At 44.4% G+C, this 17,069-nt stretch overlaps 1 protein-coding gene across 1 annotated transcript; it reads left to right on the top strand.

The window, feature by feature from the left end:
* Positions 1-1,250: 1,250 nt before the first annotated feature.
* Positions 1,251-15,765, top strand: LOC122259782 (nephrin; the record flags this gene model as incomplete). Its single annotated transcript, XM_086535208.1, is given in 7 exon segments — positions 1,251-1,415; positions 2,449-2,562; positions 3,460-3,598; positions 5,077-5,220; positions 12,633-12,745; positions 13,167-14,025; positions 14,751-15,765. Coding segments are annotated over 7 exon segments (2,454 nt in total), but the record flags the coding sequence as incomplete, so codon positions are not given.
* Between the last annotated feature and the right edge of the window lie 1,304 nt (positions 15,766-17,069).

Here is a 17,069-nt window from a genome sequence, read left to right as displayed (position 1 = left end):
GTTTCTGCCGCCCAAGGTGTGTTGTTGTTTTTGTTTTTGTTGTTGTTTGTGGTGTTGGGTTTATTTTGTTTAGTTTTTTGTTATTGTGTTTAGTGTTTTTTTTGGTTGTTATTATTGTTGTCAGTACTGTAATTAGAATTGTTATTATTGTCATTATTTTTAGGATAATGATAATTATTGTTATAGACATTATTATTAATAATACATGATAATATATATATATATATATATATATATATATATGTATATATATATATATATATATATATATATATATATATATATATATATCCTCAATATGATCATGATGATAATAATCATAATAATAATGATGATAATAATGATAATAGTGATAATGATAATAGTGACCATTATGTTAATGGTAATGATAATAACAGCACCCATGATGATGGCAATGATAAAAATGATGATGATGATGAGAATAAAAGTAATGCAAATGATAACATGATAATAATAACACACTAACACTAAGGACATTATTAACAAAAAATAACAATAATAACAAAACAACAACAAAACTGCCACCACTAATGACCATAACACCAGTAACACCACCACCACCACTAACAACAATAACACCGACAACACCAGAACCAAAACAACACCAGTAACACCACCACCAATGAGAACACCAGAACCAAAACAACACCAGTAACACCACCACCAAAACGACACCAGAACCAAAATCACACCAGAACCAAAACAACAGAATCAAAACACCAGAACCAAAACAACACCAGTAACACCACCACCAAAACGACACCAGAACCAAAATCACACCAGAACCAAAACAACAGAATCAAAACACCAGAACCAAAACAACACCAGTAACACCACCACCAAAACGACACCAGAACCAAAATCACACCAGAACCAAAACAACAGAATCAAAACACCAGAACCAAAACAACACCAGTAACACCACCACCAATGAGAACACCAGAACCAAAACAACACCAGTAACACCACCACCAAAACGACACCAGAACCAAAATCACACCAGAACCAAAACAACAGAATCAAAACACCAGAACCAAAACAACACCAGTAACACCACCACCACTAACAACACCAGAACCAAAACAACACCAAAACAAAAACAACACCAGTAACACCACCACCACCAATGACAACAATAGCCCCGACAACACCAGAACCAAAACAAAACAAAACAAAAATAACACTAGTTACACCACCACCACCACTAACAACAAGGCCGACCCTTACAGCTGGAGGACGACCTCGTGCAGTGGCGTTCCGTGCTGGAGGTCAACGAGGTCGTACTTAGCGACTACTCCGTGTATCGCTGCGCCGCCCGGAACGACCTGGGCGGAGATATGGTCGTCCTCGCCCTTAGGCCGCCCGCACGCCCACTACCGCCCACGAATTTCACCGTAAGAATTGAGGGGGAGATGGTGTGTGTGTGTGTGTAGGGGGTGGGGTCTGGATGGGAGGGGGGGGAGGGGGAGGGGGGCAGTTGTGTTTGTTCTTTTAGTGTTTTTTTTTTTTTTGTTTGTTTTTTTGGGGGGGTGTGTTTTTGTTGGTATTGTTGGTGTTGGCATTTTTATTTTGTTTTGTGTCTTTTCTTTGTCTCTCTCTCTCTCTCTCTCTCTCTCTCTCTCTCTCTCTCTCTCTCTCTCTCTCTCTCTCTCTCTCTCTCTCTCTCTCTCTCTCTCATACACTCTGTCTCACACAGTCTCTCTCTCTCTCTCTCTCTCTCTCTCTCTCTCTCTCTCTCTCTCTCTCTCTCTCTCTCTCTCTCTCTCTCTCTCTCTCTCTCCATCCCTGCGTCTTTCTTTCTCTCTTCTCCTTTCCACCTTTACTTCCTACCCCCTACCCCTCCCTCACCCACCCTCTCATCCTTCCCCTTCCCCTCTTTTCCTAACCATAAAAAAAAGATAAATAAAAACTCAATTTAATTCAATCCACAAATAAAAATGATAAACAATCCATTCATTCAGATAATCACCATCAGGAAGAAAATATATTATTCAAACCTTTCTTTTATAACATGTAATTTTTCCCTCATTTTCCCCTCATTTCCCCCTCATTTCCCTCTCATTTCCCCTCATTTTTCCCTTATTTCCCCCTCATTTTCCCCTTATTTCCCCCCTCATTTTCCCCCTAATTTCCCCCCTCATTTCACCCTTATTTCCCCCCTCATTTTCTCCCTCATTTTCCCCTAATTTCCCCCTCATTTTCCCCTCATTTCTCCCTCATTTCCCCCTCATTTCCCCCTAATTTCCCCCCCTCATTTCCCCCTAATTTTCCCCTAATTTCCCCCCCTCATTTTCCCCTAATTTCCCCCTCATTTCCCCCACTCATTTTCCCCTAATTTCCTCCCTCATTTCCCCCCTAATTTCCCCCCTCATTTCCCCCTAATTTCCCCCTAATTTCCCCCTCATTTTCCCCTCATTTTCCCCTCAGATCGTCAACGCCACCGAGACCTCGCTGACGGTGTCCTGGACGCCGAGTTACGACGAGGGGACGCCCGAGGGGTATACGCTACAGTACAAGGCCGAGGGGACGAGGAGGTTTCAGGTAAGGGAGGGGAGGGGGGAGGGGGAATGGAGAAGGAGATGGGGTGGGGAGGGAGGGGAGGGAGGAGGTGGGGAGGGGAGGAGAGGGAGGAGGGGAGGGGAGGGGAGGGGGGAGGGGGAATGAGAAGGAAATGGGGCGAGGAGGGGGAATGGAGAAGATGATGGGGCGGGGAGGGGAGGGGAGGAGAGGAGAGGAGAGGGGGAATGGAGGAGATGGGGAATGGAGGGGAAAGGGGAGGGGGAATGAAGAAGGAGATGGGGCGGGGAGGGGAGTAAGGAAAGGGGTTAGAGGGGGGAGGGGAGGGGAGGGAGGAGGGGGGAGGGAGAAGGGGATGAGAGGGGAGGGGGAATGGAGAAGGAGGGGGGAGGGGAGGGGAGGGAGGAGGGGGGGAGGGGAGGGGGGAGAGGAGAAGAGGGAGGGGAAGAGATGGGGAATGGAGGGGAGAGGGGAGGGGGAATGGAGAAGGAGATGGGGCGGGGAGGAGAGGAGAGGGGAGAGGAGAGGGGAGAGGAGAGGGGAGGGAGGGGGAATGGAGAAAGAGATGGGGAGGGGAGGGGAGGAGAGGAGAGGAGAGGGGGAATGGAGGAGATGGGGAGGGGAGAGGGAGGTGAGGGGAGGAGAGGGGGAGGAAGAAGGAGATGGGGAAGGAAAGTGGGAGGGAGACATGAGATAGGGTAAGATGAGGGGACATCTAAGGTTCTAGGTAAGTGAGGGGAGAGGGGAGGGGGAATGGAGAAGGAGATGTGGAGGGGGGGAGGGAAGGGAGAAGGAGATGGGGAGGGGAGGGGAATGGAGGAGAGGGGAGGGGAGGGGATGATCTCATTATCCTCACCGTCTCATTATCCTCATTATCACCGCCATCTCATTATCCTCAAGCCTCATCTTCCTCTCCTTCAGAGCCTGGAGATCGAGGGCGGCGAGACCACGGAGGCGACGCTGACGGGGCTGTCGTCCTCCACCGAGTACAAGGTCGTCCTCAGGGCCAAGAACGACCACGGGGACTCAGACCACTTGGCGATCACGACCAGGACTCGAGGTGGGTGGGGGAGGGGGAGGGGGAGGAGGGGAGGGGGAGGGGGAGGGGGATGGGAGATGTTGTGTAAGTGTGTGTGTTTGTATATCGGGGTGGGAGGTGTGGTGAGGGGGGTGGGGGTATGTGTATGTTGCGTGTGTGTGTGTTTGTGTTTGTGTGTGTTGCGTGTGTGTGTGTTTGTGTTTGTGTGTGTGTGTGTGTGTGAATGTGTGTGTGTTTGTGTGTGTGTGTGTGTGTGTATGTGTGAATGTGTGTGTGTGAGTGTGTGAGTGTGTGTGTGTTGTGTGTGTGTGTGTGTGTGTGTGTGTGTGTGTGTGAATGTGTGTGTGTGTGTTGGTGGTAGTAAGTGTTTTTTTTTTTTTTTGTTGTTGTTGGACCCTAGATAATTTTGTGTAGACACTTAGGATGTCATCATTATCATTATGTTTTTGTTGTCATTATCGTCATTTTTTTTGTAAATCATTAGCATTTATTATCATCTATTACTAGCACTTATTATCCATTAGCATTATTAATCTTGATCTTGTTTTTTCCTCCCTCCCTCCTTCCATAACATTACCTCTTCCCTCTTATTCCTCTTCCCCCTCTCCCCTTTCTTTCCTCCTCTTCCCCCTCTCCCCTCTCTCTTCTTCTATTGCCCTTTTCCCCTCTTTCTCCTCCTCTTCCCCCTCTCCCCTATCTCTCCCCGTCTTCCCCCTTTCCCCTATCTTTCCTCCTCTTCCCCCTTTCCCCTTTCCCTCCTCCTCTTCCCATTCTCTCCTTCCCTCATTCTCCTCAACCCCCCCTACCTACCCACCCCCTCTATTCCTCCACATCCCTCATCCCCCGTCTCGCATCGCCCTACCTTCCTCCCCCCCCTTTCCCCCCTTCCCTTGGTCATTACTTTTCCCTACCCTTCTCTCCCCCTCTCCCCCTCCCTCCTTCTCCACTGCAACCCATCCCCCTCCCTCTCCTTTCCCCCTCCCCCCTCTCCTTTCATTCATCCTTCCCCCCTCCCCCTCCTGTCTCACCTCCCTCTCCTTTCCCCCTTCCCCTCCCCTTTCATTCATCCCTCCCCCCTCTCTTCTCCCCTCCTTCCCCCCTCCCCTCTCTTCTCATCTCTTTTCCCCCTCCCTCTCCCCTCCCCTTCCCTGCCCCCCTCCCCCCACTCCTTCCTCCCCTCTCTTCTCCCCTCCTTCCCCCCTCTCCCCTCCCCTCTCTTCTCCTCTCCCCTCCCCCTCCCCTTCCCTCCCCCCTCCCCCCACTCCTTCCTCCCCCTCCTCTTTCTCCCCTCTCTTCTCCTCTCCTTTCCCCCTCCCTCTTCCACTCCTCCTTCCCCCCTACCCCTTCCCTCCCCCCTCCCCTTTCATTCATCCATCCCCTCCCCTCCCCTCCCCCCCTCTCTTCTCCTTTCCCCCTCCCCTCCCCCCCTCTCTTCTCCTTTCCCCCTCCCCTCTCTTCTCCTCTCTCTTCTCTCCCCCCACCCCCACCCCCCCCCACAGGACGCGGCGACAAGGCCACCCCCGCCCCCCGCAAGACGCGCATGGTGTTCGTCCTCATGACCATCTGCGGCCTCATTCTCCTCATCCTCAACGTCCTCATAATCGCCTGCATCTTCCGCCGACGAAGGAGGAGGCGCGCGAGGGGTGAGTGTAGGGGGGGTGGGGGGAGGGAGGGAAGGGGTATTGAGGGGGTTGAAGGGGGGGGGAGAGGGGGAGGGAAGGGGTATTGAGGGGGTTGAGGGGGTGAAAGGGGGAGAGGGTAGGGGTATTGAGGGGGTTGAGGGGGGAGAGGGGGAGAGGGTAGGGGTATTGAGGGGGTGAAGGGGGGGAGGGGGAGAGGAAAGGGGTTTTGAGGGGGTGAAAGGGGGAGAGGGTAGGGGTATTGAGGGGGTGAAGGGGGGAGGGGGGGAGGGCGTTAGTTTAAATTTTTTGTTGGGTTATAAGGTTGTATGTCTGTACCTTTTTTATAGTGATTGATTGTGTTGTTGGGAATGGAATAGTGATAAATGTAAAATTAGATTTTTAGGTATGTGTAAAGATAATTAATATGCTTGAAATTGTAGTTGATTGGATTTTGATTAAGTATGTCGATGTATAGTATTATTTGAGGTTTTGTATTGTGAGATGTGTTATGAACTTAAAGTGTAATTGTGTTTGACAAAGATGAGGTAAAAGGTTGGAAGTATATGTTGTTTTATTAATTTTTAATAGAGTATAATAATCATTATAATTGTAGTTGATGAGTGAAAGTAGTAGAAGGTGGGAGTAATATTGGTGTTTGGTTCAGATATACTGTGGTTGTAGGAGAATTATGGAGAAATATATTGATATTTAAAGTATATTGTTGGGGATGTTAATATTAGTATGTTTTGTTAGTGAGATAAAGTTAAGTGTTGTAGTTTTTGTTGTTTGTTGATTGTAAGTGATTTATGTAACTGTGGGTGGATGTGTTAAGGTTTATGTGATGGTATGTATGATTATTGTGGAGGTATAAAGTGGGATTTGCTGTTGTAAAATAGGTGTGATAGTGGGATGGTTTTTTTGTGTGTAGGTATTATGTTGTGTATGGTAAGTGTATTGTGTGATGGTGGTCTGATTTGTGTGTGATGTTGTTATGGGGGTGGTGTGTTATGTGTTGGTATGTGATAAGTTGGTGGTTAGGATAGTGTGTTTGGTGGGTAAGAAGGGTGAGTGGGAGGGGGTTTGAGGTGTTAGTGTTTTGATGGGTTTTAGTAATTGGTGATTGGTTGGGTGTGGAGTAGGACTGTGAGTGAAGTACTTAGGTGGTGTTTGTTGAGACTGGTGGTAGATGAGAGGCGAGATTATTGGAAGAGTAGGTGTATTGAGTTGTGTGTAGAATTGTGTGTATATGTTAGTTAGGATTGTTGGTGTGGGATGAGTGTTTGGTGTTGGTGTGTTAGTTGTGAAGATGTGTGCTTGTTAATGGGGTGTGGGGGTTGTGTGATGTGTAGTTCTGGTTTGGAGGTATATTGTGGTTGTGTTGTTGTGTATGTGTTTGTTGATATTGAAGTGTTGTGGGTGGAGTGGGAGAATTAGTTGGAACTGGATTGGAATAGGGTGTTTGGTGGTATGGTGGTAGTGGATGTTGGGAGGTTGTGGTAGGTTGGTTGATGGGTAGTGGTTGGTGTGTGGTCTGTGTTTGGTTGATGTTGTGTCAAGTTTGGTATGTGTGGTTTAGTTGAGTGTGGGTGGGCATGTGGTTGTCTTTAGTATGATATGATATGTAGGTGTTTGGTGGGTGGAAGTGGTGTGCATTATGTGGTTGAATAGTGAATATTATTAAGTGGTGATGTTATGAAAAGTTTATATTGTTGTTTTGAAGCTGATTAATTTTGAAAAAATTAGAAAAATAGTAGATAAGATAATTATGCAATATAATAGAGTATATTAGTAGATTGATAGTGAGATAATAGAATTTGAAGTGCGTGATAGGATTAAAATATAGATTGATGAGATTGATTATTGTAGTATATTATTTAAAGTTAGAATGTAAGTAATGATATATTATTTATTATAGTATGATTAGAATAATTGTTTAGTAAATTTGGAGTTATGATAAATAGATTAAATTTTAAATTAGTATGAGAAAGATTTATTATATATATTGATTGATATAAATTTTTATTGTATATTAGAGAGATGTTGTGATTTTAGAATAAGTTATATTATATGTTATTTTATATAATAGAGTATTATATATAATGAGATATCCAAGTTGTTATTAAGAGATATATATTAAAAAGAATTTGATAAAAAGGTGTTATATATATTTATTAGCAGAGGAGGAGAGAGAGTTGAGAATATATTTGTTAATTTATTTAGGAAAGTGATGTGGAATAGTTGATCGAGTTTGTTGGTAATATATGAGTATTAAATTCAGGTTTAAAATTATATTATAAATTAGATATAATATATGATATATGTATGTAGGAGGATCGTTTTGAGATTTGTGTTTTTTGAGGTTATTGGTCATTGATGATTATGTGAGAAGGGTTGTAGGTATGGTGTGTGTTGTGTTGAGGTTTGATTTGTGTGAAAGAGGGTTGTTAGAATTGGAGTGGTGATAATTGGCAATTATGAGGAGATGATGATGTGTTGTTTTTGGTTGTTTGGTTAGAATGAATGGATGGTTGATAGTGGAATGGTGTGTAAAGGCTGGTTGTTCAAAAATTTATGTTTGAGTTGAGTGAATTGATGGGTGGGATGTTAGGAGTGGGTCTGTTGAGTGAGATGGATGTGTGGTTGGTGTTTATGTTTGTGTGAGGTTGGTGGTAGAGTGGAGGGGGATAGTTTTGTGTATAGGAATAGTAAGGTGGGGTGTTTTGTGGTGTAATGGGTGGTTGGGATGGTGTTGGTTTTGTTGTTTTTGGGGTGGATTAGGTTTTATAGTGTATTGGTTGGTTTTGTAGTGGGGGTTGAATGTGTGGATTGTGGGTAGTGATTATTTTGTTGTTGTTATTGGGTGGGTTGGGTGTGTAGGTATTGATTGTTAGGTTGTAGTTTGGAAGTTTTTGATGTTATTGGTTAATTGTTGTGTTGTAGGTATAGAAAGAGTTCGATTAAATCAGATATTATGTAAATTAATTATATATAATATAATTATTTTGAATATATGTAAATATATGCCCCCCCAACTATCCACACCTCCACCCCCCCAACCCACCATACCACTCACAAACACACTTGTTATCCCATATTATTACAGTAAGAAAATATATAAATATGATAATAAATATATTTTTGTTAAAAGAAATATATATTGATAAGATTATTAACTATATAAATAAAAATATATAATATATTAAATTATAATTAATAATTAGAAGATGTAATTTATAAATATAGATATAAATATATATTAAAAATATAGCTATGTTAATAAGAAATTGTTTATATAAAACTCCCCCCCACCCCACCCATCGCCCCCCCACCCCCCCCCCTCCCCCCCCACACCCCCCCTATTATTATTAAAATTTTAAGAAATATATTATAATATTAAATAATTTAATTAATAAAGAATTAGAAATAATAAAATAGAATAACGAGTAAATAATAATATTTATTGATAAATGTAATATAAAATTAATTATGAATATATATATAAATATAATAGAATATAATAATGTAGTAGTAAAATATATTATTAATATCTATTATTTTTGAAATTAAATTTATATTTAATTTATTATATTATCATAATATATAACATAATTTAAAATATGCTATAAAATATTAATATCTATTATTTATATGTATATAATTTAAAAATATAATTATATATTTAATTTATTATTATTATTTTATATATCACTATCATATAAATTATATATAATTATATTAATAATTTGATAAATAAATAAAAAAATAATTAATATATATCAATATAATATAGGGGATTACTAATAAAAAATATTTAATATAATAATATTATTGATAATATATAATTTATTTAATTCAAAATGAATAATTTATAAGAAAATAATAAAAAAATATCTAAATTGTTAAATCATATATTAATATATATATTTAAAAATGATTATCTAAGATAGTAGATTGGAAAGACTATATAAAAATAAAAGAATTATATGTATTTAATATTATATTTAAATATAACTTATATTTAATAAATAATATTTATTTTTAATATAATATAAAAAATTATTAACTATATATTAGTAAAATTATATAATTATATAAATATAAATATTATCCATTATAACAATTATAAATAAAAAAATTATTATAATTAAATTATATCTAATAAATGAAATAAAATAAAATTAGATAAATATGCATAAATTAAATATATAATAATAATTAAATCATAAAATATATAATTATATAAATATATTATTGAAATAAATAAAATAAAATGAAATTATGATATCTATAAATATTGAATATATAATTATTCTAATATCATTAAGATAAATTATATAAATATTTTAATAAACTTGATAAAATATATTATATAATTACAAATTATAATATTAATAAATAATAATTATATTAAATAATTATTAATACAGAAATAAACATTGTATAATTATATATATATATTAATATAAATATAAAATGAATATATATTTATTCTTTGTTAATTAACCCATTAAAATAACTTAAATCAATATATCATATAATATACATAGAATATTAAATTAATATATATTCATTGTATTATATCATTAGATTATAAACAATATTCATCATTAATAAATATTTTCTAATTAAAATTATTACATATAATTATAAATATATCATTCAATTATTATATATCTATTGTATAAATATTATAATAATAAATCATCTATGAATTATCAACCAATATATAAGATATTATTAACATTAATTAATAATAAATTGATCCAAAATCAAATTATTCACTTTTAATTCAAATATTATACAATATTATCTCATTAATCAAATCAATAAAAAATCAATTATCCATTCACATCATTATTGAGTGGGTAGCTGAGGGGGGAAGGGGGGGGAGGGGAGGGGAGGGGGGAGGAAAGGGGTTTTGAGGGGGTTGAAAGGGGCGAAGAGGGGTCGGGTATTTGAGGGGGTTGAGGGGGGGAGAGGGGCGGAGGGTCGGGACTTGGTGGGAGACGGGGGGGCGGGGCAGGGGGCGAGGCAATGGGTATTGCGGGGGTGTGAAGGGACACGGTTGTATGGAGTTAATGAATGTTGTTTTTGAATTTTGAATGACATGGAGAATTTTTTTTTTATTTTGTGTTATGTGATTGAATGATAGTGGATTGTTTAGAGTTGTGTTTAAAGCTTTAGTTGGATTGTTTGGTGTTTGTTTGAGTATTGGCTGTTCGATTGTTTGGATTTGTAGAATTGTTTGATGAATTGGCTGAAGCTCCACCTATTTTATTTGAACCTATGTAGATTGATATTTGGGATTTGTTTGAAGAGGGTATGGGTCTGAGGGGGGTGAAGGGGGGGAGGGGGAGAGGAAAGGGGTTTTGAGGGGGTGAAGGGTGAAGAGGGAAGGGGTATTGAGGGGGTGAAGGGGGGAGGGGGAGAGGGAAGGGGTATTGAGGGGGTAAAGGGGGGGAGGGGAAGAGGAAAGGGGTATTGAGGGGGTGAAGGGGGGAGAGGGAAGGGGGATTGAGGGGGTGAAGGGGGGAGGGGGAGGGGGAGGGGGTAGTGGGGGGGGAAGGGGGGAGGGGGGAGAGGGGAAAGCGGGGTTAATTGAGGGGGTTAAGCCGGGATCAGGGGGAGGATGGAGAGGGAAGGGGTTTATTGAGGGGGTGAAGGGGGGAGGGGGAGGGCGGAAGGGTATTTTTTTTTATTTTATTATTATTTTTATATATTTATACGGGTATGTATTATTGGTGAAGGGGGGGGAGGGGGAGAGGAAAGGGGTATTGAGGGGGTGAAGGGGGGGAGGGGGAGAGGGAAGGGGTTTTGAGGGGGTGAAGGGGGGAGAGGGAAGGGGTATTGAGGGAGTTAAGGGGTTAAGGGGGGAGAGGGAGAGGGAAGGGGTATTGAGGGGGTTAAGGGGGGAGGGGGAGAGGGAAGGGGTATTGAGGGGGTTAAGGGGGGAGAGGGAAGGGGTATTGAGGGGGTGAAGGGGGGGAGGGGGAGAGGGAAGGGGTATTGAGGGGGTAAAGGGGTTAAGGGGGAGAGGGAAGGGGTATTGAGGGGGTCAAGGGGGGAGAGGGGGAGAGGGAAGGGGTGTTGAGGGGGTTAAGGGGGGAGAGGGGGAGAGGGAAGGGGGATTGAGGGGGTTAAAAAGGTTTATTAAGGGAGGAGATCGGGAGAGGGTAGGGTTGGTTGAGGGGGGGTGAAGGGGGGGGAGGGGGAGAGGGAAGGGGTATTGAGGGGGTCAAGGGGGGGAGGAGGGGGAGGGAAGGGGCATTGAGGGGGTTGAGGGGGGAGAGGGAAGGAGGGGGGGGGGGGGGGGTGGGGGGTATTGAGAGGGTTAAGGGATCAAGGGGGGAGAGGGAAGGGGTATTGAGGGGGTTAAGGGATCAAGGGGGGAGAGGGAAGGGGTATTGAGGGGGTTAAGGGATCAAGGGGGGAGAGGGAAGGGGTATTGAGGGGGTGGGGGGGGGGGGGGGGGGGGGGGGGGGGGGAGGGGGAGAAGGGGGGAAAGGGGGGGGGAGGGAAGGGGTGGGGGGGGGGGAAGAGGGGGGGTGGGGAGGTAAGGAAGGAGGGCGGAAGGGGGGGGAGGGGGAGAGGGAGGAGGGGAAAAGAGGGAAGGGGTATTGAGGGGGTCAAGGGGGGGAGGAGGGGGAGGGAAGGGGCATTGAGGGGATCAAGGGGGGAGAGGGAAGGGGTATTGAGGGGGTTAAGGGGGGATCAAGGGAAGGGGGGGGGTTCAGTGGGGGATGAGGGAGGGGAAGAGAAGAAAAGGAGAATCAAAGAGATTATTGTTTTTTTATGTCTATCATTATTATCATTCTTTTTATTATTACTATTTTTGCTATTATTATTATTATTATCATTATTATTATTGATCTTATTATCATTGGTATCTTTATCATCATCATCATCACCATCACCATCTTCTTCTTCGTTATCATCATCACAATCATCATTATCATCATCATTATCTTTTCAACCCCCACCCATCACCCATCACAACCTTACATCCCTTACATCCACCCCACCCCTCCCCCTCCCTTCCCCCTCCCTAACCCCCACCCCTTCCCCCTCCCTAACCCCCTCCCTGACCCCCACCCCTTCCCCCTCCTTTGCCCCCACCTCTCCTCCCTCCCTCGCCCCCTACCCCCTCCCTATTTCCCACAGATAATCTCCCTCCCCCTCTCCTATCCCCACCCATCACCACAGCCAACTCCTTCGTATCCACCCCATCACCCCCATTACACTCTCTCCCCCTCCCCTATATAATCCCCCTCTCCCTCCCCTTCCCCTATTTAATCCCCCATCTCTCACTCCCCTATGTAATCCCCCCTTCCCCTATATAACCCCCTCCCCTTCCCCTATATAACTTCTCTCCCCCTCCCCCTTCTCCTATACCCCCCTCCCCTTCCCCTATATAACCCCCCTTCCCCCCACAGCGTCTGCCAGAGCGCGAGGGAAGTCTTCATCAGAGCCGCCCGGGCCCTGCGAGGAGTCGGATGGCTTTCTGCCACTCAAGACGCGAACGCCCTCGGGCTCAGTGCAGTGCCAGGTCAGTCAGTGCAGGTCACTCAGTGCAGGTCACTCAGCACAGGTCACTCAGTGCAGGTCACTCACTTCTTGGGGGTTGGTTTGGGGGTTATTTCTTCTGCTTCCTTTTTCTTCTTCTTCTTTTTTTATTCGTTTCTCTTTTTTTTTTTGTTTCCTTCTTTTTCTTTTTTTTTCTTCTTGTCTCTCTTTTTATTTTGTTCCTCCTCCTCTTTATTTTTCTTCTTTTCCTTCTTCTTGTTCTCTCTCTTTCTCTCTCATAATGATATTTTATTTACATTGATGTGATAAGAATAATACTTATAATAATTATTATGATAATAACAACAATGATAATGACAATAATTATTGTTATCATCATTTTTGTAATGATTATGTAAATGATGATGATGATAATGATGCTAATGATAACCGTCACGTATCAGAGCGAGTGTCGAGACGACCCCGAGGACTGCGAGCACACGAGCCTGATGGAGCCGGCCTCCCCCCCCGGCGCCTCCGCCAAGGCCTCGCACCGCTCCTCCGCCGACTCCCACCTGGGCAAGACGCCGCCCAGAGAGGACTCGAATCTCCCGCAGAACGGCGGCGTCCCCACCAAGCAGTCCCCGGCTAGAGGGCGACGTCGCAAAGGGCGCTCGACGCAGAGTGACCTTTCTCCCGACGTCCACGAGGAGGGGAGCTGTCCCGCCCCTCGCCCGGCGGCGCTCTACGGGAGCCTCGAGGCCACCGCGCACGTGCTGCCCTTCACAGCCTCGCGACACGTGCACAGCCACACCCACAGCTGCATCATCCACAGCCCGCAGGAACAGCCGCCTCACCATCACGCGCCGGTGTTCGTCCCCAGCGCCTTCCTCGGACGGGACTTCGCTCAGACGCTTCCGGGGCGCCAGTACGTCTGCCATGATCACCAGAGGCGCCAGTACCACGGGCAGGGTCAGCAGGACAGGAAGCAGGAATGCCAAGCACAGTCTGCCAAGGCGTACCCTCACGGACTACACCCGCCATACCAAGGCGAATACCAAGCACAGCCCATGGATTACCAAGAGCAGCAGTCAGCTTACCAGGGACCACAAGAGGCGTACCAGCGGCAATGTCAGCCACAGTACCAAGCACAACCGGACCAGCAGCAGCCACAAGCACCCTCGACAGACAGTCCTTCCCGTCAGAGGCACCTCCTTCCTCAGGATATCCCAGCTGCCCAACAGACTTATCTGGAGTCGTACGGTCTAGGAAGCACGAACGGCGTCCTGCTCGAGGATCCTAGTTACCAGTTTCCCTCGGAGGGTCAGTGGATGATGTGAATGCGCAAACGTAAAAACTAAGAAAGCAAAAGAGAGAGGAAGAGGGAGAAGGAGAGAGAGAGAGAGAGAGAGAGAGAGAGAGAGAGAGAGAGAGAGAGAGAGATGAAGTGAGAGGGAAGAAAAGGGAAGAGGAAAAGAAAAGAGATGAAATGCGAGAGAGAGAGAGAGAGAGAGAGAGAGAGAAAGAGAGAGAGAGAGGAGAGAGGAGAGAGAGAGGAGAGAGAGAAAAGAGAGGAGAGAGAGAGAGAGAGAGAGAGAGAGAGAGAGAGAGAGAGAGATGAAGTGAGAGGGAAGAAAAGGGAAGAGGAAAAGAAAAGAGATGAAATGCGAGAGAGAGAGAGAGAGAGAGAGAGAGAGAGAGAGAGAGAGAGAGAGAGAGAGAGAGAGAGAGAGAGAGAGAGAGAGAGAGAGAGAGAGAGAGAGAGAGAGAGAGAGAGAGAGAGATGAAGTGAGAGGGAAGAAAAGGGAAGAGGAAAAGAAAAGAGATGGAATGCGAGAGAGAGAGAGAGAGAGAGAAAGAAAGAGAGAGAGAGAGAGAGAGAAAGAAAGAGAGAGAGAGAGAGAGAGAGAGAGAGAGAGAGAGAGAAGAGAGAGAGAGAGAGAGAGAGAGAAGTAGCAATATAACTGTAGGATACCTTGGCAGAGAACTTGAATGACATGCCCTATAACCACACAGACGTCTTATTAACAGTCGCATTTTGTTCGCAGGAGACCCGGTTGATGTGCTGATGCAGGAGGACCAAACAGCCTCCTTCCTGGAGACTCTACAGCGCCCTCCGGAGCCCTTTGCAGACCCGACGTCCTTCGACCACCCAGTTTATTTCCTCCCGGCGAATCCTGAGGGTCACGGTCCCCCCCTCCTTCCCCCCGCGCTCCCCCCGAAGGACAGGCAGTTTAGCCTCCCGCCCGCGCCCCACGAAACCTATCCCGCTCGCCCCTTGTCCTACTACTATCCGCGCACGCCTCCCGAACAGGGCCGACCGCAATCCTCCGGTCGTAGTCCTAGCCAGAGCCGCCCATCGCCGCCTAGTTCGAAGCCTGAGCCCCGCCCACCACCGCCCAGCCCTAAATCCCAAAGTCAGCACCACCCCCCGCCCAGCCCGAGCCACCGCCACCCCACGCCGCCCACTCCCAGAGAACTTCGCCGCCCCTCGCCGCCCACGCCAAAGACACCCACCTCGAGACGGCCCTCCCCTACTCCGAAGAGCAAACGCCCCCACCAGCCACCCGAGAGCCCGAATCAAGCGCGCCCACCACCCACCCCGGGACAGAGCCGCCCACCGCCCACGCCGGGACAGAGCCGCCCACCACCGAGTCCCAAGCAGCGAGGCCAACCCGCCCGCGTCGCCCCCAGCCCCAAGACGGAGCGGCGCAGGATGTCCCTCGCCTCCAGCCAGCAGCTCTTCCGGTCCAAAGTGGCGTTCAAGCAGACCACTCCTTCGCCCCCTCCCCCTCCCCCTCCTCCTCCTCCTCTGCCGCCTGCTCCGCCTTCTTCAGGGCAGTTCACGAGACGCCCCCGCTTCCCCGACGACTTCCTGTGGCAGCGGGGAGTGGGCAGGACCCCAGGGCAAGAGGGGAAGGATGCTCTTGAAGGAGGGAGACCAACCACTCCCAACAGAACCAGATGAAAGATCGCGTACTCACTCATTCCTGTATGATGTATTTTAAGTATGAATGTCCCACATAGAATTTTATTAAAAAAAAATATTAAGAAATACTTAAATGAAATATCCTTCTAAACCTCCACAGAACACGTCATACTGAATGTTTATTTACAAATAAAATTCTAATGAAAGCAATTTTGTGAAGAAATAAGTAAATATTTTTTTATATATATATAAAGCAAGGCTCATTATCTCCATTACTTCCAATACTTCTCGACTTATAAAAGATATATATAGATAAAACTTCAGGTTCACTCTGACCTTCTGAAATAATGAAATGATTCTTTATGTTTCAAAGTAAGAGTAAAGACAAAATATAAAAGATACCCCTCAAGGCTCCATCTTCTATGAATAAAACTTTTGTTCGGGGGTAACTATAGAATATTAATCTTTAACAGATAACTATAGGATGTATTTGCATCAAAAGTATATAAATCAACTAAAGCAATTGATTGATCGATGATGAGCTCTAAACAAAGGAATTGCAATATTTTAAAACCCTTCGTTTTAAAGTCTAATCATTAACAGAAAATGATTTAGTCTAACAAATGTATTATGTTAAACCATGTAAGTTGATTTTTGGCGAATTCTTATCATTTACGAGGATCGCCAATTGCAATGGAAAAGCAAAATGCAATTTAAGAATACAAAAACTTTCGAGTTATGACCATAGGAATCAAACAAGATTACATTATACAGATTGACCGTGTTTCATAAAGTACTGTGCAGCAATTTGTTTACACACAATAAATTGCACACGTTATTGCAGAGCGATAAACGTACATACATGCATATTCTCAAATGCATCCCTGAAAAACTAGTCAAGTCACATGAAGAATTCTTGAAGATATGAATTAAGTCTTTCGGCCGCAACCTCGTACCTTCTCTAACTAAAGATGAATGATAAAACACTCTATTCCGTTGTAAAAAAAAAAAAAAAAAAAAAAAAAAAAAAAAAAAAAAAAACATCATGCACAAAAAAAAGATATATCAAAAGATGGAATTCATACCTTTTCCGGTCTGATTCTGTGACTTCAGTTTGGACATCAAGTCAGTATGGCGATCCGTCAGCGTTCAGTCAACCGTTTATTTATTCTCTGACAGTTCCTGCGGTCGCTTTGATAACTGATTACCGATATGAATTATTCACTCTTGATGGATTTAGACGAGGAGCGTTATTCATGAAGCCATAATTAACAAATGGGAAGTGGACATACACGGATACGTGGAATAGGGTTAAACTTATCACTGTTATCACTGTTATCACTGCACGAGGTATGTTGCATTAAGTGACCTGAACAAGGGGGGTCCAGGGGGTACGAAGCCCTCCTTTGACTAGGGCTAACTTCAAATCTAGGCAAAG

Source organism: Penaeus japonicus, unplaced genomic scaffold, assembly GCF_977035675.1.
Source record: "Penaeus japonicus unplaced genomic scaffold, GWHDUDI00000001_assembly GWHDUDI00000042, whole genome shotgun sequence".
Classification (NCBI taxonomy): domain Eukaryota; kingdom Metazoa; phylum Arthropoda; class Malacostraca; order Decapoda; family Penaeidae; genus Penaeus; species Penaeus japonicus.
Note: the sequence above shows the minus strand (reverse complement) of the source record. Positions and strands in the feature narration are given on the sequence as shown.